Raw genomic sequence first — 23,609 nt, 5'->3', positions numbered from 1 at the left:
TTTGTAAGAAACGAGTTAGTCCTATAAGAAGAATAATTAATATGTAGAGAAAGAATAATTGTTGAATAATTTTTCATATTTATTTTATATCCGTATTGTTTAAAGTTATTTTCTCAACAATAATAATGTATAATTTCGTAACGAAAAATAAACGAGATTTGATAAATTTAATTTATTAGACTAATACTGAGAATCACAATAGACTATATTTTTATTTGTCATACCTAAATATAATGGAATTTTATAATTTTAAATAGTTTCAGCGTGTTTTGTATTTATATCTTACATGATCTGTATAACGTTGATATTACGAGTGTTGCCAGAGATTAAAATATTAATAAAAAATGTGTATAAAAAAGTTTTTTTATTTATACATTTTAAATAAATCCTGTAAAAATAAAGTAAATTAGGTTAAGATAATTCGAACTCTAAACTTTCTTGGCAAAACGTACAGTTTCTTGAATATAGGAACCGGCCTTTATTGGACCATCAATGTACACATTAATACTGTGAAACAACATTATTGAAACGTAAATTCTAAGTTTTGATGAGATCATTAATTCTGTTCCTTAAAATTAGCAACGGGCAACATACCCATCTTTTTAAACTTAGACTTTAATTTTGTGCGTTTGTAACCTCTTTTCTTTATTATTGTATTACGTTTTCTCTTACTAGGTGTTAGGGTATTTGTATCATCTTCACTAATTTCATCAATGCTAGTATTATTTTTTTCATTTACATCTTTCTCAGGTACATTGTCTATTATTTCTATTTCAATCAGTCGTCCGTGGTTCTCTGTTTGTATTTTAGAAGGTAATGATTCCATTCTTAACTCTCTTTCATCTATTCTGATATTATTTTCCAGTGATCCATCAAATGTTTTAGTTTCATTAATGTTACTATTATTATTTTTATTTACATCTTTCTCAGGTACATTGTCTATTATTTCTATTTCAATCAATTGTCCGTGGTCTTCTGTTTGTATTTTAGAAGGTAATGATTCCATTTTTAGCTCCCTTTCATCTATTCTGATATTATTTTCCAGTGATCCATCAAATGCTTTACCTTTTTGGAAATCCTCAACATTAAGATCAACAGACGCGTCTATTATTTCTTCTTTTGTTTTTTCAAGGTTTTTGGTTTCTTTTCGTTTCCTCTTTCTCGTTTTTGGTTCGGTTTTTCGTTTTCTAGAATTTGTGATTGGTTTGGTTGGACTGCCTGATTTAATTTTACCGGTTGGTGCCTTGAGATCGCTTTTCTTCTTTGGACTTTTGTTTAGTTGTTTTCTGAAATTTACCAAATAGTAAAAATTAAACAATAATATTAAGTACAGTATATTTAGAAAAGTTGGGCTTGCGCACGCTGATCTACTGCGGGTTGAAAGATAACTACTAAGACTTCCTACTATGAGGATAATTATCAAATTTTTATGATAATAACTGGGACTGACACACGTTCTTCTACACGTGAGAAGAACAAATATTTGCATAGAAATATGTGTCTCGAATTAGAAAAATCTTAATTACGAATAATAAGTAAATATCTCACGGGCGGCAAATATACCTCAGAGGCGGCTCGTCCTAAAGAGCGCTGCTACAGTGCACTCTCACTCCAAATATAGGTTTTAAAATTACAAATAGTGTATTATTAATACGTACATTTGGCAGTTTTTCTTTTAAATAAGTAATAAAAATAATTTGTGCCTGACATTTAGTGTTCAAAATGGAACAATACAGTGTAGGTATCATGTATTAAAAATTGTAAAAAGACTTTCAAAATGTTTCTCAGTCTGAAATGGTTGTGTGGATGTAAAGAAAGCAATAAATGATTTTGCGTTTAGAGCTAGCGCCTGCAGTGGTGGTGAATTTGCAGGGACAGAATGGATTTTCTATACAAATAAATAAATGGTAAGCTCTAGTTTTTAGTTTATTTTTTTGTAAACCAGATCAAAGAATGACACGAGCCGCCTCTGGACACCTTGTCAGATTTTCTTGTACTATGGGAGGTAAACACAAAACCGAAACAAACGCCCAGACCATGATAAATGTCTTCAGCGCCATAATTGCCCAATGCGTCATCAATATAAAATAATAATTGTATTAATTTCTTACCTCTCTTCAATTCCATTGAGGTGTTGTATAGGGTTTACGGTATTGGCCATAGCCTTCATTTTTATGGCTTGTACGGCATCGTAGTGTTGTATTGTAGACTCTTCCTCGACACCTGGACAAAAGAAATACATATATACCAATATATATTACCGTCAAAATTTTCTGCCTGTATTGGCGGAAAATTTCCTTATCTAGTAACTATTTCTATCAAAATCGGATGTCAAGTCAATCGGAATGTGTCAGCTACCAATATTTCGTCAATGGGACTTGTATAGCACTTTAGTCCATTTCGACGTATTCCTAAGCAGAAGTACGATCTCGCTATAGGACGTTCTTAAGACGAGCATCGATTTTGGTGCCACAATGGGGACTCCCACTTTTTTCATGACCAATATTCAGTACCCACACGGACACCAGAGAGAAGACCGCTAAAGCCAACAGCTATTAGCATTTCGAAAAAAAAAAAGGTATCAGATGCCTTTGAAACAACTTCGACTTTACATACCCTCCAGGTGAGGATTCTCACAAGAACCTTTTGAGTCAAAAGTGGGAAAAATTACAATTTACAAAATTTCAATGTTTTTAAAGAGTCACAATTTTTTTGTCAATAATAAATAGTACTCGCATAAATAAAGTTTTTTGGTGAAAACTAATCTTTTATTCATAATTACTTATTATTTAAGTAAAAACATTAAAATGTTTAAACATTTACTGACAGCCCTAACTTGTACTTCAATAATAAACAATTGGTCAAACAAATTCAATGGGGACGTTGGTTTTACATGGTTTTAGAAAGTTTGGATAAATTTGGCTCATAGCTTGTTGTTTTAAATTTCAAACATGGCTTTAAATTTTCATTTTTTAGTTGGCTTCTTACTTTACTTTTAATTATAATCATGCAAGAGAAAGATAACTCGCACGAATATGTCGATCCGAAGATAGTCAGCACTCCACAATACCTTAGGAAAGCTATCACACTTTATTATGAAGAAGGTCTTAACACTGAGTCTCCATTTCGTTTAACAATTCCTTAAACTGGAGATGGTAGAGTGCTTTTGATAAGATGCTATTAACAATTTTGATTATTAAATTCATAACCTCAACTATTTCGGAAAATGTTTGGGTACAAAGCGCTTCTTGGTGTATTATTCAGTGAAACTTCAGAATTTCGTGGATTATTTAATTTTTGGAAGAAATCAATAATATTTGCGTATGGAACTAAAGAGCTTCACATCTAGAGCCGCAGGTTGCCGACCAGACGAAATATTAGTACAAAAGCATGTATCTCACCATCATCATTATCCTCGTCATCATTCGGTTCAGTGTCAATTATGCCGTTGATGATTTTTCTCAGTGATATGCTCAGCTCGGCTGGCAGGTTCTCGTTTATGTACTGCAAGCTTGAATCTCCTTGACTGTGACCTGCTATTTTAAAAGATATTATTTATTTATTGATTCATCGAGTCGGCGACTGACGGTCAAGCCAGAGTAAATATATATTTATAACCGACTTCAAAAAAAGGTGGAGGTTACTCAATTCGACCGTATATATATATATATATATATATATATATATATATATATATATATATATATATTTAATGTATGTTCGGGGATAACTCCGTCGTTTATGAACCGATTTTGATAATTCTTTTTTTGTTGGAAAGAAGATATTCTAAATTTGGTACCATAATAAGGAAACCAGGATCTGATGATGGGATCCCAGAGAAATCGAAGGAAACTTTCGAAAATCCGCATAACTTTTTACTGGGTGTACCGATTTTAATGACTTTCATTCTGTAAAAACCTACACAAAATTAGAGTTAAAAAAATGAGATATTTTATATAGATAGAGATTAACGCTTTATTGTATCGTTATTTGCATAGAAGACGAATTTAAAGCAAAAAGCATTCTCTACGAGCCAACTTTACGACGTACAAGAGTTGACATTACTTATGCACAGGTGTTTAACATTGGAAAATGAAGAAATTGATATTTAAAAAAAATGCAAAAGAAGACGTATTATAAATATAACATCTGGGCAGAAGAAAAACCTTTTTTAGTACAGAAGAATACCTGGGAAGAAAAAAAACATTTTTTTGTACAGAAAAAAAAAATTGCAAAAGTTTAGGACAATTTAAGAGTAGCCACCACTAGTTCGAAATAAAGATTCTGCTAAAAGGAACAATTGTTTCCATTATATTTATAGATTAGACGACTCATACTCCTCAATATAATAAATGGCTTTTTTTGCTTACATATTTTATGATGTCATATTTTAAGTTTTCTTTATAATCTTACCAATAAGTGAAGTTTTCGCTCGAGCGTACTGCCTGGTTATCGATCCGAGGTCCCTTATAATGTCCAATTCCTCATTCTGTCTAAAAAAAACTCCCCGAGGCCTGACGCCTAGTTTATCAATGCTTGTGTATCCTGAAGATAAAAAATAAATCAAAATTTTCTAAATGCTAATTGGATTAGACTCCACTGAAAAAATTTGGTTCAAAATTCAACATAGAACCGTTATAAATCAGTCATGTGATTGATTCAGCCAGTAATGTCCCACTTCTCTCAAGACCAGTTTCTAGTTTAGGAAGACGTATAGAGTGTCATAGTCGCTTTTTGTGACCAAGCTCTTTAAAATAAAGATTAAAAAAAAAATGTCCCACTTATGGCCAAAAGCCTATTTCTCTATACAAGAGAAGGGTTGGAACTAAATTAGCCACTGCTCCTTTGCAGGGTTGAAGATAATTTATCACATGATTAACGATTGCTATCAGGTGTTATGATATAATACACAACACACACACCACTACACCAGAGCGCTGTCTACAAATAAATATGTGTAGTTGTTATATGACACTCGCCTTCCAAATACTTCCTCAACACAGACTCCATTCCTCTGTCGCGTTCCACAGCATGATACTGGCTGTGCTTAATTAGAATCTCTCCCAATATATAGAGCACATCTAATCTACGCTCCCTTCGAGCGATGAATTCAATTCTATTTATACATGGCACGTTATCAGGTACTATACGAAGCAATGCAAAGCCTCGAAATGGTTGGAGGGTCAAGAGACCGTATACAAGAAACACTCCTGCTACGGATTCCTAGAACAATAGAATTTGTGATCAGTATGGTATGAAACATGCGTTTAGTATGGAAAACTAATTAATGTAGTATTTACTTAAAGAGGTGTTAACTAATATTTTATTTACATAAGAAGGATATTCTAAATACAGCTATGCCACTCATTAGTTATTTCTTTTTATTGCAAACCGATGATTCTGCAGAGCCATAAGAATCTCTATTGGATGTGCATATATTTCCCTATTTTTCACTGGTACCTATGGTAAGCAACTTGATGCTTCATCACTTCATCATCACTTTACCCTATCGCAGTCCACTGCTCCACAGTTCAGACCTCCACAAGTTCGCGCGAAAAATGGCGTGAACTCATTTGTGTTGCCTATAGTGAACATGCTGGGCAGGCGAGTTGGTGACCGCAGGGCTAAGTTTGTCACGCTGGAGGCTCTGCTACTCATCTTCAGCCTGTGTATTTCAAAGCCAGCAGTTGGATGGTTATCCCGCCATAGATCGGACTTTTAAGTTCCACGGTGATAGTGGAACTGTGTTATCCCTTAGTCGGTTCTTACGACAACCACGAAAAGAGAAGGGGTGGCTATATTTTTTACTGCTGTAACCATACAGCTGACCGTAACCTCACAGCTGATGCTTTAGTAATAGGTAACGGTCGACTATTAGAACTTTTTTTTGTTAAATATACATAGAAATAATACATTTATTAGGTCCTTACATATGAAATTGACGTTTTGTCCTACTGGCCACTTTGATCCAAATGTTTCCTCTTTGGTTAAGAATTCCAAATTCAAATTTATACAACTATATATATTATACCCATGCATTTGCGTTTCGAAAACCATAATTCATTTGTTTTTTTCCCCTTTTGTTTTTCATCTTTGCGTCACTCGGTTTACAAAATAGACAACTTGAAATATCGTGTATTTAGGAGTAGTTCCACCATGGCACTAGTGCTGCAGAAACGGCTCGAAGGGTTAATGATGTGTATGGCTGCGGTGTCGCAAAAGAATACACAGTGCGTTTTAGGTTCCAGCGTTTTCGTTCTGGAAATTTCAACCTGCAGAATAGTGCAGCCCCGTGGACGGTCAGAGACTAAAGTTGATAATGAAAAATTTAAGGCTATTGTGGAAGCGGATCCATCACAAACCACATCCGAGTTAGCTTCAGGCTGCGGTGTTAGTGATAAAACTGTTTTAATCCACTTGAAGCAAATTGGGGAGGTAAAAAAGCTTGAAACGTATGTATTAAGTGAAGCAAACCGACAAACGCGCTTAGACTACTGCGTTACAATTTTAAACCGAATCATTACATGTGATGAAAAGTGGATTATGTACGATAATCGAAAGCGCTCATCGCAATGGCTGAACCCTGGTGAGCCAGCCAAATCCTGCCTCAAGCGAAAATTGACTTAAAAAAAAAATTACTTGTGAGGGTTTGGTGGAATCGTGCTGGTGTCGTTCACTATAGCTTTCTTCAATCTGGCCAGACGATTACGGCAGATGTCTATTGTCAGCAACTGCAAACCATGATGGAAAAGTTTGCTGCTAAACCGCCGAGGCTAGTCAATCGCTCTAGGCCACTGCTGCTTCAGGACAATGCTAGACCACACACTGCACAACAGACGGCTACCAAATTAGAGGTGTTTCAATTGGAATGTCTAAAACATCCACCATAATCCCCGGACTTTGCTCCATAAGATTACCATTTTTTTCGAAATTTGGACAACTTTTTGTACGGGAAAAAATTCAACTCCGATGGGACTTTAAACATTTTATTGATTCCCATCTGAATGTTTTTTTTAGGAAGGTATCAATGAACTATCTATAAAATTACAAAAGTGCATAGAAGCAATGCTACATTAATTAATTTAATATATTATATATATAAAAAAAATCGACTTTATGTTCCGACCATACAAAACGCCAAATTCATGAGGACCTAATACATATAAATACAAATATTAAACCTAGACTCAGGCAGGTATTGAATTTGCAACCCGAAAAGCAGAAAGTAGGGTACTACAAACTGTGCCAGCGGACTAGTCAAAAATTGTTTAAATTTAATTTTAAAAAAAAATATATTTTCCAAAGAACAAAAGAGCACCAACAGAGAGAATACCAAACTGAAGGGTCAGTTTAAAACATGTATCAAAAGAATTTGAATTAATATTATGTTACTGCTTTATACAGTAACTTACCTCAAAATTATCAGTGTCCTTAACCATATAACTTTTAGCTATATAAATAACTTCCTCAGATAATTCAGCTATTTCAGCACCAGAGTTTCTACCTCTGTAACAAAAATATTTCATATAGTTATCTGAATTGTCTGTAATGATAGTTATCGACCATGAATATTGTAAATCATATTTTTTTAAGTACTATATATTTTATAACATTAGTATAGTAAAATATGTCCAAATAAAATATGTGTGTACTTAAAGTCGATTTTTTTGGAACTGTCTTATTTAGTAAACAAACCCCTGTCAATACGTAATTCACGTTTTTTCCGCATTTATCACATACTTTCACTACACATTAGCTGTCTAATTATTATGCTAATGTCTGTAACATTTGTAAACTCCATTTACTATTTATTTCACTAAAAACAAATAAATAAATAAATAAATATTTACACAATACACACACGGTCGTCTGTTCCTAAAGTACGCAACTTAATGCTTGTGTTATAGGTAACAGCCGACTGGTATATAGCTACATTTTTTTTTTTCGATAAACATACTTATAAATAATACATATATAAATATATAAATAAATATTTATATTACACCCAGACTCGGGGTGGGAATCGAACCCACAACCCTCGGAGCAGAAAGCAGGGTCACTACAAACTGCGCCATCGGGCTAGTCAAAATATCAATTATTTATCATTTTAACACATAAAAACTATTAAAATACGAATCTCGAAAATACAGGTAACTTATATTTTTAAATATGACATTTCAATATCTTTTTTTAAAAGACAAATATATGGCATGGCATGTGGTCATAATATTTTTAGAGGTGATTGAGTATAATTAGCCAAAGTAAAAGAAGAAGAAGAAGAATGAGTATAAGTGAATGAACAGCATGAGCCATAAAATAGGCCGTGTTCTTATATTTTAAATTTTCACAAATTATAATTTGTTAATAGATTATAAAAGAATGTTACCATAAAGCAATTTGTTATTAAGTTTTATATATTGTTTTTTTTTTTTTCTTTTTTTATGTTGAGCGCAAAAAAATGCTTACATAATATTACAAATGTCAATCTTTACGTACATATATTATACTATCTTGATTATTTATGTATGGATATTTTTATGTATTTATGATTATGTGTGGATATTTTTAATGTGTATGCGTCTTTATTATTGAATCTGTCATACACTATTTTTATTCATCCATAAGATTATTGTACACTTCCTATCCGTCACTACTATATCGTGTCCTGTGCCCACATATTATTATCTGGAAGTGGGTTATCTGGAAGAAATTGCTCTTCAGCGATAAGATCGCCTTTGTACATCTTTTTTTACGTCACTACTGTTTGTTTATATTTTGGTGTACAATATTAATAATATAATAATTATTATTTTTTATAGTAACGTGTTCATTGTAAAAGTTTTATTTTATATTGTGAATATCAATTTAAACCTAAACATTTTTAACGCTATCCCATATGATATAAAAGTATAGCACATAGCACTGGCATAAAAGTTTACTGTAGTTCACAGGAAAATTTTGAGGGACTTCACGATGACACTTAGGATTACCCAATGAGAGCTTCGTGAAAAACAATGTTATTAGTCCTTTTGTTTAGATGTTAGGGAGAGTGTGTCTCCGGCGCAAGGTTTTTTATTCATAGTAAATACAAATAATGTGACAATAATTTAGATTCTTAGCAAAAATATTCATTATATTATCAGGTTTCAATAATTTTAGCAATATCGCTAAATATTTGAACATAAAATGAATTTTACTTTCATCTATGGCTTATTAATTCATTCATATGCTCTTTCTCTTCTATGTCGGAAGTACGCCATATTTACTAAATAAGACTGTTCGAAAAAAATTAAATATTTGTACGCACGTAAGAAGTTATATTTCATTGGCTAGCTAACTTCCCATTGTTAATTCTTCTATGCTGACTAGCTAACTTCGGGGTGTCGATTTTTTCAGACTATGTGTAATTTACTCTCTCCAATTTTTCTCTAACGCACAAAAAGAAGTATAATTTCAAAAATTTACTATAAACTCAACTTATATATATTCTTTATTGCACTAAGTAAATTTTACAATAGTCATAATAATAAAGGAAGTTGGCAAGGGCGAACTTATCTCTAAAAGAGATCTCTTCCAGTCAACCCATGGCAGTGAGTTATAATGTGAAACGCGGGGCAAAGTAGTGCAGGAATAGAGTAGTAATAATAATAATAATAATAATAATAATAAAACATATAAAATGCATACACCACACATACATAAACATATATAAACATACACAGATACATCTAAATTCATACATACATACATACATACATACACACATACATACATACATACATATATACATACATACATCTACATACATATATACATAAAACATAAATATAATACATATATACATCTCATACATCTGTAGTGATTTTGGAAAGCAGATAGTTCTTAAGATTGTTTTTAAAAGTGGACAGCGATGAGCTTTCTTGGATGAATTTTGGGAGATTATTCCAAAGTTTAGCGGCGTATACGGAAAATGAATTTAATCGGAAGTTGGTGTTATGCCTAGGAACTTCAAGCATTGTTGTTATGCAAGAACGTCTAGAGCGGGTGGGGGTAGGAAGCAATTTGAAACGGGATCGAAGGTAAGGAGAAGATTTTTGATCATGGAGTATGTTATAAAGGAAAGAAAGGATGTGCATATCACGGCGAAGGTGGATAGGGAGCCACTTAAGTTTAGTACGAAAGTGGGAGATACGATCATATTTGCGTAAACCAAAAATAAAGCGTATAGCAAGATTTTGTAGACGCTCCAATTTACCAAGTAGCTCCTGTGTCACATCTAAATACCACACATCTGCATAGTCGAGAATGGGTAAAAGAAGGGATTGCGCAAGCAAAATTTTGGTTTTAAATGGTAAAAAGAATTGGAGACGCTTCAGAGAGTGAAAGGTATGGTGCATTTTTCTGCTGACCTCGCTGACATGAGCTATCCAAGATAAGTTTTTGTCTATAACCAAGCCCAAGTTCCTAACTTTTTCACAGTAAGGGATAGGTGTGCCACGGTACAAAATGGGAGAAATAGCACTCCAATCGATTCGGTTTCCTAAGCGACTGCTACCGACAATTATTGCTTGTGATTTAGCTGGATTAATAAGAAGACCGAACGATTTAGCATACAGGTCAATAGCTGAAAGGTCTTCGTTTAGAGTTTTAATAGACTCATGCAGCTCGGTCAGCTCAAAATGACGATATATTTGCAAATCATCTGCATACAGGTGGTAGGGAGAAGAAATAGCACGAGATATATTATTAATAAATACAGAGAATAATAAGGGAGACAGTACGCCGCCTTGTGGGACACCAGCGGTGAGATCCAACCAGTCAGACGAGTTATCATCGGACGTTACTCTCTGCTGGCGTCCAGAAAGATAAGAATGAAACCAGTCAAGGACAGCAGGTGAAAAGTTAACTGCACGGAGTGAGCCAAGAAGTATGTCATAGTCAACAGAGTTGAAGGCACTACTGAAGTCCAACAAGACCATTGCAGTGAGCTTGGTGTTATCCATAGCCCAACGAATATCCTCCGTGACATTCAGCAGCGCTCCAACAGTGCTGTGGGACGGACGGAAGCCAGACTGGTAAGGACATAAGAGAGAGTTGGAATTAAGGAAAGAATAAAGTTGATTGTGTACTATAGACTCAAGGACTTTGGATAATATTGGGAGGATGGAAATTGGACGATATTGAGCGGGGCCGGAGGGGTTAGCGGTCTTATGAAGTGGAATAACAATTGCTTTCTTCCACAATGTTGGGAAGACACTGCATGACAGTGAGAAATTGATAATGTGAGTGATCACAGATGCAATGTCGTCCAACACCGGAAGAACCATCTCCAAAGAGAGATTGTCACTACCTATGGCCTTCGTGGAAATGGAACGGACATACTTCTTTACTTCTTCCGCCGAAACTGGTTTGAAGAAAAACAGAGCCACGTCGGGGAGGACAACATCACCCAAGAGAGACAAAGTAGTGTTCTTGACGCTGGAGTCTAATGTTATAGGTGGAGTAACGAAGTGTGAATTTAACAAGTCTAGATCCATTGTGCTCTGGGAATCTTCAGTGGGTTTGCCCACCCCTAGTGACCGCAGGAATCCCCACACTTGCGTTTGGCTAAGATTCAGAAGTGTGTTGTGAATATAGCGACGTTTAGTATCCCTACACAGTCTGTTGCAGAGGTTCCGCAAAGTTTTGTATTTAGAAAGAAAGAAAGAAAGAAAGAAAAGTTCTTTATTGGCCATTATCATTTAAAATTTTAATAATACATTTAAGTTATAAGGCCAACCAGGTCTCTGCCTCAGCATTGCTTAGCAGCAAATTGTTACTGCTAAGGCGCTGCTCTTCCGTCAGAGCCTGCATCGGCGACTTCAGACGCCAAACGCCACAAGAACATAATGTGCTTAATAAAAAGAGAATATAAAATAAAAATCAACGAAAGATAGACACGTAAAAAAAAAAAAAAACAACTTAATAATGAGAAAAAAATAACAGAAGTAACAATAAAAATATTCCAGAAAAAAAGAAAAGAAATATATAATAATATAACAGTCATACAGCCTGATTAGACTCACACAAAAGATGCTCACTCATATTTAACAGTCAAAGTCAATGTCAATAATATACTTATAGTAAATAATTAAAGAGATATATATGTAATACATAAAATAAATAATAACATAAATATTTGCTTAAGTTTTCCGGCGTCGGAAATTTTTTATTAATAGACTTAGCTCTGTCTCGCTTAGACATGGTCTTTTTTCTTGCAGGAGTTAGCCAGGGAGCTGGAGCCTGTTTCATCTTTACTGGTCTTACAGGTGCATGTGTGTCATACAACTTGATCAGTTCAGTAGTCAATGATTGAACCATATAATTAATGTCATCTGCAGCAAACACCGAAGACCAGTCGATTTTCTTCACATCTTCTCTTAATCGTTCCAAATCCATTTGTTTAAAATTGCGCTGAAGGAAAATTTTGCCTCTAATTTTAGGAGGGCGTACTTTGTACGTTAGATAGATTAGGTCGTGGTAAGAAAAGGGGGACGTCATTTGCCCATGAGAAAGAACAAGGTTAGGACTGGAGACAAAGGCTAAGTCGATAAGAGATGGTCTGGAGTTAGGAAAGTAGTGAGTAGGATCAGACATCGGCAAAACGCACAGACCGACGGAAGAGGTTAGCGTATATAAATTTTGCGCTCTAGTGTCATTCTTTAACAGGCAGGTGTTAAGATCACCCATGCAGATAACGTGTTCATAATTAGGCATCAAGTTTACAAGAATATCTTCCAGGGTTGCAAAATAATTTAATTTGTCATTTGGACTGTAAGCAACACCAATCAGAATCTTTTGACGCCTAATTACAACTTCCAAGAAAAGGTATTCCAGAGCGCCTAACGAATTTGAGGAAGAGCAACAAACAGTAGTGGCAGGGATGCCACCGCGAAGATAAATACAAACGCCACCGCCACCTCGTTCCGTGCGATCATTACGAAATAACCGATACCCGGGGAGAGAACAACTAGTGGATGGAATGGAAGGCTTAAGCCAGGTTTCGGATATAAGGATGCAATCGACTATGGCAGTGCTAAAAGATGCGAGGAGGTCAGAGTAGTGAGCAAGTATACTTTGCGCGTTGATGTGGACCAGAGAAAGGAAATTATGGTCATTGCTGCAGATTTGCGATAATTTATCCGCAATTGTTACCGAGTCTGAAAGTGAAGTATAGCTGCTGTGTCCAGTACTTTCGAGTTCATCAGAAGAACATGTAAAATAATCATCCTCTATCATATTTTACCATAAAATACATACTCACATATATATACAATAAAAATAAAGTAAAACGAATAAATACTAAAAAATAAATTGAATAAAAATATAAAATAAACAAAAATAAAGAAAAAAGTATACAAATACAATAAAATAATATGCTGATATAAAAATAATAATAATAATGTAGCACAAAAACAAAAACAACAAAAAAAAGTAAATACTAAAACGGAAGAAAAAATATTCACTCTCGCCCATAAGTTGACTAAAGTATATATAAAAAAAAAACATGTACATGAAAAATAGGTAAAAAAAAAAAGAAGTAAACAATGGCAACAGTTCATAAAGTTCTAAGTGCAGTACTCGTACGCGACTTAAGATTAAACATCAATTATTTCTCAATACAAGAGTACAATTCACTTACATGAGAAACTACAAACACTAGAATTAAACAAAAATATGAGTATATAATTTATGTTGGGTACATCGCAATATAATATGTAAACAATTCATAGTCGAGACAAGAAATTAATAATATGTAGGGTAAAATATATTCTCAGGTTAACAGAAATATGCGCAACTGGAGTGTCATTGTTAAGGAGTTATATTATGTTTCATTATATCACAAAAAAAAATATTATAATAGGAGTCTATTCATATTTAATTATTTATTTAATTTATAAAAGTGTAAAACGTTGTCATGCACTGTTTTGCTTTACCGTGTGTATATAATTTTAGCATATTTTTTTTTATTATTATTCGTAAATAAAGTTACTAGATTATTAATTAGTTATAAAATAAAATAAAATAAATAAATATCTTTAACTAACTTCAGAAAAAAAGAAAAAATATGACATTCTCGCCATGGTTGACTAAAACTGCGCATAAAATTAAAGAACAAGAAATAAATACACAAAGAAATAACTGATTAAAAAAAATACCACTGTTTACCAGTTCACTACAGGAGTGTTCGAACGTAACATATTTTATGCAACAAAAGTAAAACAAAAACAAATAATGGCAGTGACGTTAGACAAAATAAATAAATATGAAGGTAGAAATAAAAATGAGTTAATGTAATATGTTACGCATATTAAAGAGACAAAAAAAGTGAAGGTAGTAAAAAAAAAATGGGATGTGTATACCCACACAGGACACAATTATGAGAAAATGACATGTAATATAAATTAAATTAACCAACTGGATAAAATCAAAGTAAACAAAACACTTATTTGTCCTTTGTTTGCGAAATGGAGCATTTAGGGTGCTGCGATGCTAGTTTTTTCAGTTCTGATGACGATGCAACCTTGGCTCTAGACTTGTCAGGTAAAAGAACAACTATGATACCATCAGCAGACCAGCAGTTTCTCATACCAAAGTGGCTGCGCGCCGATGCAAAGATATCCTGGCGGGTCTTGGTTAGGAATTCCGTAAGGGTTAATTTCGTGCCTTTTAACAGGGTTTTTGCTTTCCAAACTGTGGTTCGAAGTTGTACTGAAGCAAAGCGTATCAAAATTGGACGTGAATTTTCTTTCTTGGTGCCTAGCCGGTGGCAGGCTTCAAGTGAATCCGAGTTCAAGCCCGTTAACTTCATGTTGTCAGATAGCACCGAGAGGGTCTTTTTCACAACATCCTCATTGGACTCCTCTTTAACTCCATGTAAAAGAAGTACCTTTCTACGTGAGTGCGTCTCCAGGCGGTCCAATCCGAGGACTACAATTTCAATCTGGGATTTTAGCAGATTAAGAGTTTTCCACACAAAGTTTTTAAATGTGTAATACTCCGCTGCCAGAGCCAAAAGTGGGGTTAAAGTGGGGTTGGTTGGTGTAGTGCCAGCTGCAGATAGGTTCTTTTCGAACTCGTCCATCCTGCTACTGAGCACAGTAGAGAGCTCTTCCATATTCTTGAAAAGCTGATCAACTTTGGTGTCCATAGTGATAGTAAAATGAGTAAGGAAGTGAGGTGATAGTCAACTAAGACGAGATACACTAGTTATAGCATAAATAAACTGTAACTACTTTTAAAAATAATAAATATTGTGGAGCAGCAACAAAACACGTCTTAACAGTTTCGAGTCTACCCGCCGAAAAAAAAAAGCTTATTAAATTTTTTAAAACTTTGTAAGATTGTTTTTAGTTTTGTAGGAGTATTTTTATGGTCAAATCGGTGAACGCCAACGGGAAGAGGATACAATTATAAGACCAAATACATACAGCTCAAATCCTAAAAGCAGGAATGGAAAAATGCTTGTGGACTTTGCAATGTAAAATAACCTGCCCATTTTAGACACCGTCTTCAAGAAAAAGAAATACAGAATGTGGAGCTGGTTGTCACCCAATGGCAAAACAAAAAACCAAATCGACTCTATATTGACTAATAAACATAAATTTTTCACAAACATTAAACTTTAACACCAACCACCGGATGGTCAGGTCTGAACTGAATTCATCCCAACCCAGGAACCCCAGACCAAAAATAAGTCTAAATAATATAAAACCTAACAAATATCTGTTAGGAGAAATAGCCAACTCAGTAAACTCAAAACTGAAAGATTACAAAAAAGAAACAAAAGACGCCGACATACAAGAGAAATACACCTGGTTGGAAAGTTCAATCACAACCATTATTAAAGAATATGGCAAAAAGAATGGGAACCTAAATAACAGGATATCGGAAAAACTGTAAGCCTCCTTGATCAAAGAGCAGCTCTAATAAGTGCGAAAAATACAAATAATAATTATGTTTGCAGGCAAACGAAGAAAAATCGACTTCAATTATATCGACAAGTAATACAACGTAGGTAGACGAAAAAAAAAAATAGTCAAGTAAATACGCATTAACAAAGATTACTCCAAAAGTTGTAATCAGATCTCGATGAAATTTAAATGTGACTACATGATAAACATCGGCTTTCGATTAAATTAAATATCATTAAAATCGGTACACCCAGTAAAAAGTTATGCGGATTTTCGAGAGTTTCCCTCGATTTCTCTGCGATCCCATTATCAGATCCTGGTTTCCTTATCATGGTACCAAGCTAGGGATATCTCCTCTCCAACAAAAATAGAATTATGAAAATCGGTTAATAAACGACGGAGTTATCCCCGAACATACATAATATATATATGGTCGAATTGAGTAACCTCCTCCTTTTTTTGAAGTCCGTTAAAAATAGGAAAGAAATCACAAGAATTAGTAAAGAAGTAAAAGAAAACATAAGGAAAGACAGGAGACAATGTCGGATGGAAACAATAGAGAGGCATATTAGACAGACAGGAGGAATAAAGAAGGCATACAAAGAATTAACTAACTATAAGGATTGGATTGTGAAGATGGAAGATAGTAGTGGAGCGACATTGGCATATCTATTAATGCCCACACACTAACGTACCTACGATTAACTGATGATATTATATTATTTGCGAAAACAGCAGCAGATCTAAGCAAGATGATGAATGATTTAGCATCGGAAAGTGCAAAGGCCAGACTGAAGCTAGAGCCAGAAAAAAACGAAAACCATGACCAATGGCAACAAAGAACCTGTAACAGTTGAACAAAATCAAATCTCTTATATTGAAGACTACATATACCTAGGTGAAATGATTTCTCCTGAGGATAACGAAAATAAAGAAGCTGAAAGAAGAGTTGCGAATAGCTGGAAAAAATATTGGGGCCTAAAAGAAGTTATGAAAGATAAGAACCAACAAATCTCAGTGAAAAGTAAAGTATTTAATACGTGCATCCTGCCTGTGTTGACATATGGGAGCGAAACATGGGCTTTAACAAAAAAAATAACAAATAAACTCTCCGTATGTCAACATGGCATGGAAAGGAGTATGACTGGGATCAAAAGAAAAGACAAGATTAAGAGGAGCACCATTAGAAACAAAACTAAGGTCCAGAACATAACTCTGAAAATAAGAAGACAAAAGTGGAAATGGGCAGGCCACATAATATAGAGGAAAACAGATAAATGGAGTAAAATAGTCACACAATGGTACCCAAAGGATGGAAAGACGAAGAGGGATAGACCACAAGGTAGGTGGGACGATGACATTGGACAGGTCGCAGGAATAACATGGGGTAGAGTGGCCATGGAAACACCAGAATGGAGAAGATTGGAGGAGGCCTTTACTAACTGGCAAACCAACACGCAAAAATGGAGCAAAAGGAGAATTTATGAATAACAAGAGAAATATTGTCATGTCCGAATGAAGGCTGTTTGAGGAGTATGTTTAAGAAACAATTAATTTCTAGATATTCTTAATTTTCAAACTAAAAGGAATAATGTTTTACTTACACATAAATCATTCCAAAATTCATATCCTTCCAAATATTACAAAATGCTTCATAATTCAGTGTTTGCAATTGTAAGCATCTATGAATTAATTCATCACAGTCGTTTGAAAAGCCGTCCGCTATGTGGACTTGATGAATATTGTGTAAATATCCTGTAATATAAATATTATAAAAAAAAGACTTATATGTAAAAAGACGAAAGCCCTAATTCTATATTTACTTGTAAAATGTATTTAAGTGATCCAATATATTAATTCATGTTTAAAAAATATATATTCTTTTTAGCATCAAATATTACAATTCAGTACTATGGTAGGGCAAGTAGCATATATTAAAAGCAAATGTTAAGTATGTACAGTTTTCTGAGAACTTTACACAGCAATTAGGCCAAATTACCAAGCATTAGATGTTAATCTCTGGTAAAAAAGTGTGGTTGAATAATAACATGTGTTGTTCAATAAACCTGCGGTCACCAACCCGCCTGCCCAGCGTTGTGACTATGGGCACATGAGTTCACGCCATTTTTGGCACGAACTTGTGGAGGCCTATGTCCAGCAGTGGACTGCGATAGGCTGAAGTGAGTGAGTTCAATAAATCAGATTGCTAATATTATCAGACTGTTTTTATTAAACATACCTACAAGTTAATTTATTAATTTGAATTAATGACTTTAAGTAGTTTCAAAATAGTATAGCTAAACGAAGATTCAAAAAAAGATTTGTAAATACAATAACTACCTATTTATTATAATACAACGGCAAAATGTTTATTATTAAGTAATGTTTTGTCTTACTTACGCTTCATTTTTCCTTTGTTATAATAAATAAATATCAAAATGTATTAACACAACACATTGTTAATTAAAATGCTAAACGAATAATTAGGAACTAATTCACAAATTATTAATATTTTTGACAGGCATTTTGTACTACTCTTGTTTGCTCTTGTTATGTAGCGCCAAAGAGGAGTAACAGTGTTCTGTGGCCAAAGCAGCGCATCAATAATTCAATAAATCAATATCAAATTATCAACTATCAACATTAAGCCGTCAAGCGTATCGCCACAGAGTAGGTACCTATCATTTTCATCTATACTTTTTTTTTTCAATTGGCAATTCTCGTACATAGTGTATTTGCGTAGACAGAGTATAGTTTACTCTGTCTACGTATATTTGCCATTATCAAACGGGAGAAATTTTTACCTACATGTATTTAACCCTTTAACGGTCACCTTGACTTTTTTTTAAATATGCAATTTATTTTAAGTAATATATATTTTTTGGCCCGAATTAAAAAACACTGTCAAAGTAAAATAAATCTAGACTGCATATTTTTCGAGAAAATCCAAAAAAACAAGTGGCCAGTAGACTGGCCACTGACCGATCTGCACCACTCACTATCACGGCAAGTTCACTGGCCAGTAAACTGGACATGCACAAAAAAAGTACATTTAGAAGGAAATAGAATAAAAAAACAATACGTAGCCATCAGCCTTATATTTCAGGACATGAATAATCACATTTCCATAGTTTGAACTATGTTACGATAAAGTTTTCTTCTAAAAATAATCACATTTTAACAAAAAGTTCTTTTAAAAATATTCATCGTTTTAACTTTAGATAGATATTATAAACGAAAAATTCTTCTTAAATTTAATAATTTTTTAAATCCTATAATTATAAAATCTTAATCGGTTTGTAAAATTGTCAAATACTCATTATGTTACCTTTAGGAATTACAAATCAAAATTTCTTCTTTCAAAAATATAAAACTAACAGAAAATTCTTCCTCTTAAATTTAATAAACTTTTTAATCCTATTTTTATAAAATCTTAATCAGTCATTAAAAAAATCTACAAATATTCATTGTTTTAGCTTTAGAAATAACAAAACAAAAACTCTTCTAAAAATATAACCTTGCAAAAAATTAGATTTTCTTTTTCATTCCTGAATTATGAAATGGTACAAAGCATTCTACACATAAGGCGACATTGCACTTAACACATTCATAGGTACTTCTCTTTGGCTTAGAAGCAGTACTGCAATATCTGCATCGTCTTAAATTTTTCTTGGTTGACTTTATTGGCCTGTGGTCATTCTCATCATCGTCATTTTGAATAGGTACAGAGGGTTTTTCATCTCCAATAAGTTCATCAGCTAATTTGCTCCTGAATATCAAATGAGTCATGGGTTTTGTACCCCCAGGGTAAGCCTTCGTCCAGGTATCCTTGTAAACAATGTAGGAGTTGACAATCGCAGATTCAATTAAATAAAACCAAATTTTCATCCACCAACGTCGTGATTTCCACGATATATTATAGGATGCCATGTGTTGATCAAATTTATCAACCCCTCCCATGTATTTATTATAATCGATAATAGGACTAGGACAGGCGACTTGTTCCTTATTACCCTGACTATTAGTACGGCGCACATATCCTTTTTTGCTTGGGTTATGCATATTTGAAGCAACACAAACTGCTTTTTTCCCTCGGTCTCTCCATTTACTAACAGAAATGTTGGATTTCGTCATTGCGCAAGCACTATCACCCAAAGCCATGGTCCGGTCAAGGGGAAGTTTATTAGACGGGAAGAATTTTCTTGTAGGCATAATAGTACCAACAGCGAAAATTTTTTTTCGCAACAGCTTGACTAATAAAGGCAGAGAAGTAAAAAATCTATCAAAAAATATGCAATAACCCAGATGCTCAAACATTCCAGCTAATTTCATAACAACTGTTTCGCCCAGACTCATTTCCCTCTCAACTTGTAACTTTCCTTCGTAAACATCAAAGTTAATCATGTAACCCGTTACAGCGCAGCATATTACCCACACTTTGAAGCCACGCTTTATTGGCTTCAGTGGCATATATTGTTTTAATGTTGATCTACCTTTGAATGCTATCATACTTTCGTCTATTGAGAGTTGCTGATGCGGACTAAAAACAGAAGAAAAAATCTGTGAAAAATGGGTGAGCAGAGGTCTTATTTTGAATAGGCGATCGTAACCTGCGTTGCCCCTGGGGATCATTTTTTCATTATCGTTCACATGCAAAAATCTCATTATTTTTAAAAATCGGCGCATGCTCATGACACTGCTAATTCTTGGCACATGAAAATTTGTATCTTGCGACCAATAAAGCCTTAGGGAGGGTAAACTGTGGAACCCCATAATTATCAAAATCCCTATGAACTTCTTCAGCTCCTCTTCCGTTAGGTTCAGAGTCTGATGGCACTGTGTGGCATATCTGTTACTTTCAGTAATCATGAGATTGAAAAAAAAAGGTGTCAAGAAAAGGGTAAGTATTTGTAGTGGTGACTGTAAATTGACTTCTGTATTTATTCCAACATAATTTTTGAAAGTACTATTTTTGAAAATAGGTGGCTCACGAAAATGTTTATTGCTCCACTTATTTAGATCATCGTTTACCTCAATAGTACTTGGGGCTACTTGAGGATGGGGTGGTAGGGGCGAAGACGGGGGTGGGGGCGACGGCGACGGAGGTGGTGGCGGTGACGACGGGGGTGGTGGCGGCGGCAACGGGGGTGATAGTGGCGACTGCGGCAGCGACGATGAGGATGTTAAATTTAGTGAAGGTGATGATGTAGAGGGAGGAGGTTCTGACAAACGTGATGGTCCTGGCAGTTGGTCTCGGTTTCTCCTACGGGTACTACAGCTACTGGCATTATTGGTGATGATACTGTCGTTGAAACAGTCTTCACCATCAGAATCACCACCAACGTCAGAATGGACGGCCTGGTCATCTGTGATGCCCATAAAATCATTCCACTGGTCTTCATCAAGTGCTTCCAACTCCGAGTAAGTGTAGCTTTTTCTAAAGCAAAGAAAATTTCGTTTGTTAATATAAAATTAAAAGATTTTTATTAACGTTTCAACACTGGCACGAAAATGCACGAAAAAAGTACTAAAACTGGCGGGATTTTGGGTTATAACTACCGAACCAGAATGGTTGTGATTAATCTATTAATTAATATAAAAAAAAGCTTATTATTATATTGCAAATAATATTATTTCAAGTGATCACACCAAAACAAAAACTTTATGCAGTAGTTCAAAGTTACATATGTAATTTTTAGGTTATGTTTTTCTCAAAGACCGACTGGCATTCAATCGTTCATAAATCACATTTTTATTATAAAACTATATCATTATTGGGAATAACATTAAAGCTTAAACTATAATCAATAAGTTTTACTCACCTGTTAAAGCCAGACATATTTATTTTCACTTTAGCACATCAAAAAACATCCTGCACTCGCGCGGTGACAGTAAAAACTACGCTGCGGGCGCACAGTGGTCAGTATACTGGCCACCGTGAAAAATGGCGCGAAATTTCTTGAGCGCGCAACTAAAACGAACGCTGGCTAGCTTACAGGCCAGCGTGCTTCAACACAAGTCGGAAAAGTGCATAAGGTTGAACTTCGGAACAAAACTGTATTTAATTTCGACCTTAACGTAACAGTCCAGTTTACTGGCCACTTTGTATGAGCCGTCCTATAAGGGGTTAAAGGAACGGGACATGAACGGGAGGAGCTAAATTTAGGAATCATTCAGGGCAGGAATAGATATAGGATATTTATGACATATAGATAATAAATATATAAAATAATAAAATATATTACCTATATTATGTATGTATGACATACATTATATAAAAACTAAACCAGATAATGCCAGATTCATATTTAATGTGATAAATATTTAAATTTCTATATTATTAATAATTATATAATCTGAAATTATTTTATATATGTAATATTTTTTTATAAATAAAAGACAAGAAATTGAGGTTGGAAAAGGGATATGATATGCTAGTATGAATTTCAGAAAATCGATACGATTATAAAGAGGACAAGAAAAGAAAAAATGATTTGCATCGCCTGTTTCACAACCACACAAACAAGAAGAGTCGTTAGTAATTTTAAACTTAGCAAGATGAGCAAGTGTACAAGTATGGCCAAGTCTCAATCTTGAAATGATACTAGAGCACCTCCTATTAAAATTCATTGAGAAGAATCACGGTTTTGATAGAATATCAGGCTGAAGAGAGTAATAATAATTACCCTTTTCTTTACTACTTTTTCCCATAATGTTTTCCAAGATGTGTCAAGATCGAGTTTAGGTATTGATAACAAATCTGAGCAGTAAATCTTATACGGAACAAGGTCACCACATGAAATCGCTTCATTAGCAAGAGCGTCTGCAATAACATTTTCTTGGATTCCAGAATGACCAGGAATCCAAGAAAATTTAATATTATAATTTTTGTGTAAATTTATTATTATAAGCATATAGATAGAAGTTTTCTTATATCGAATACTATGGGATTGTGCTGTTTAATTTTAAATGGGTTCTTTTCTAATGCTTGTAAAGAACTAAGTGAATCACTAAAAAATATTGAGTTATTGAGCTTAGCTAATAATATATATTCTAAGGCTTTGAAGATACCAAAGCACTCTCCAGAAAAAACAGAAGATTCTGGTGGGAATTTTACCTTCTCTACAATATTATACTGACAGTGAATGATTCCTACACCTACAGTACCGTTAGCATCGTGTTTTGAAGCATCAGTAAATATCAGATGGAAGTTTTTAAATTTTTTGTTAATAATTGTATTAAATTTTTCGTTAGCTATTAAAAAGCCCGACTTAGATATACCCATATTCAATATTTGTGGCGATAGAATGAGAGATTCGTAAGGACAAGAAAACAAAGGTAGCATGTTAGATTGATGTAAAGGTGCAGAAAGAGATTTGAACTTATAATAGCTGTTGACTAAATATGGATTGGATTTATGTGTCCAGTACGGTGAATTCGACACAAAGGAAGCTAAAAGATGAAGTTTTTCAATAAGGGGATGATTGGAAAGCTGTAGACGGTGAAAAAGAAATTTATCAGACAAATACTGACGTCGTAATTGTAACGGAGGATCGCAGCATTCGATTTGTAAAGCGTTAATTGGGCTAGACTTCATTGCCCCACAAATTATTTAGCATTTATTTTGAATTTTGTTCAACATTTTAAATCCAGAAA

General features: G+C 34.1%; 1 protein-coding gene across 1 annotated transcript; it reads right to left on the bottom strand.

Annotated features, from left to right (window-relative positions):
• Window positions 1-352: 352 nt before the first annotated feature.
• Window positions 353-18,612, bottom strand: LOC123665470 (snRNA-activating protein complex subunit 1-like). The gene is made up of 8 exons (XM_045599772.1): window positions 18,354-18,612; window positions 17,558-17,708; window positions 7,413-7,506; window positions 4,980-5,223; window positions 4,414-4,545; window positions 3,402-3,533; window positions 2,112-2,223; window positions 353-1,286 (listed from the first exon to the last, which is right to left on the bottom strand). The coding sequence occupies exons 1-8, from the start codon at window positions 18,358-18,360 to the stop codon at window positions 557-559; spliced, it is 1,602 nt and encodes a 533-aa protein (XP_045455728.1). The 5' UTR covers window positions 18,361-18,612; the 3' UTR covers window positions 353-556.
• Window positions 18,613-23,609: the final 4,997 nt, after the last annotated feature.

This window comes from Melitaea cinxia, chromosome 24 (genome assembly GCF_905220565.1).
Source record: "Melitaea cinxia chromosome 24, ilMelCinx1.1, whole genome shotgun sequence".
Lineage (NCBI taxonomy): Eukaryota > Metazoa > Arthropoda > Insecta > Lepidoptera > Nymphalidae > Melitaea > Melitaea cinxia.
The sequence above is the reverse complement of the archived record's forward strand: the minus strand, read 5'-3'. Positions and strand labels throughout refer to the sequence as shown.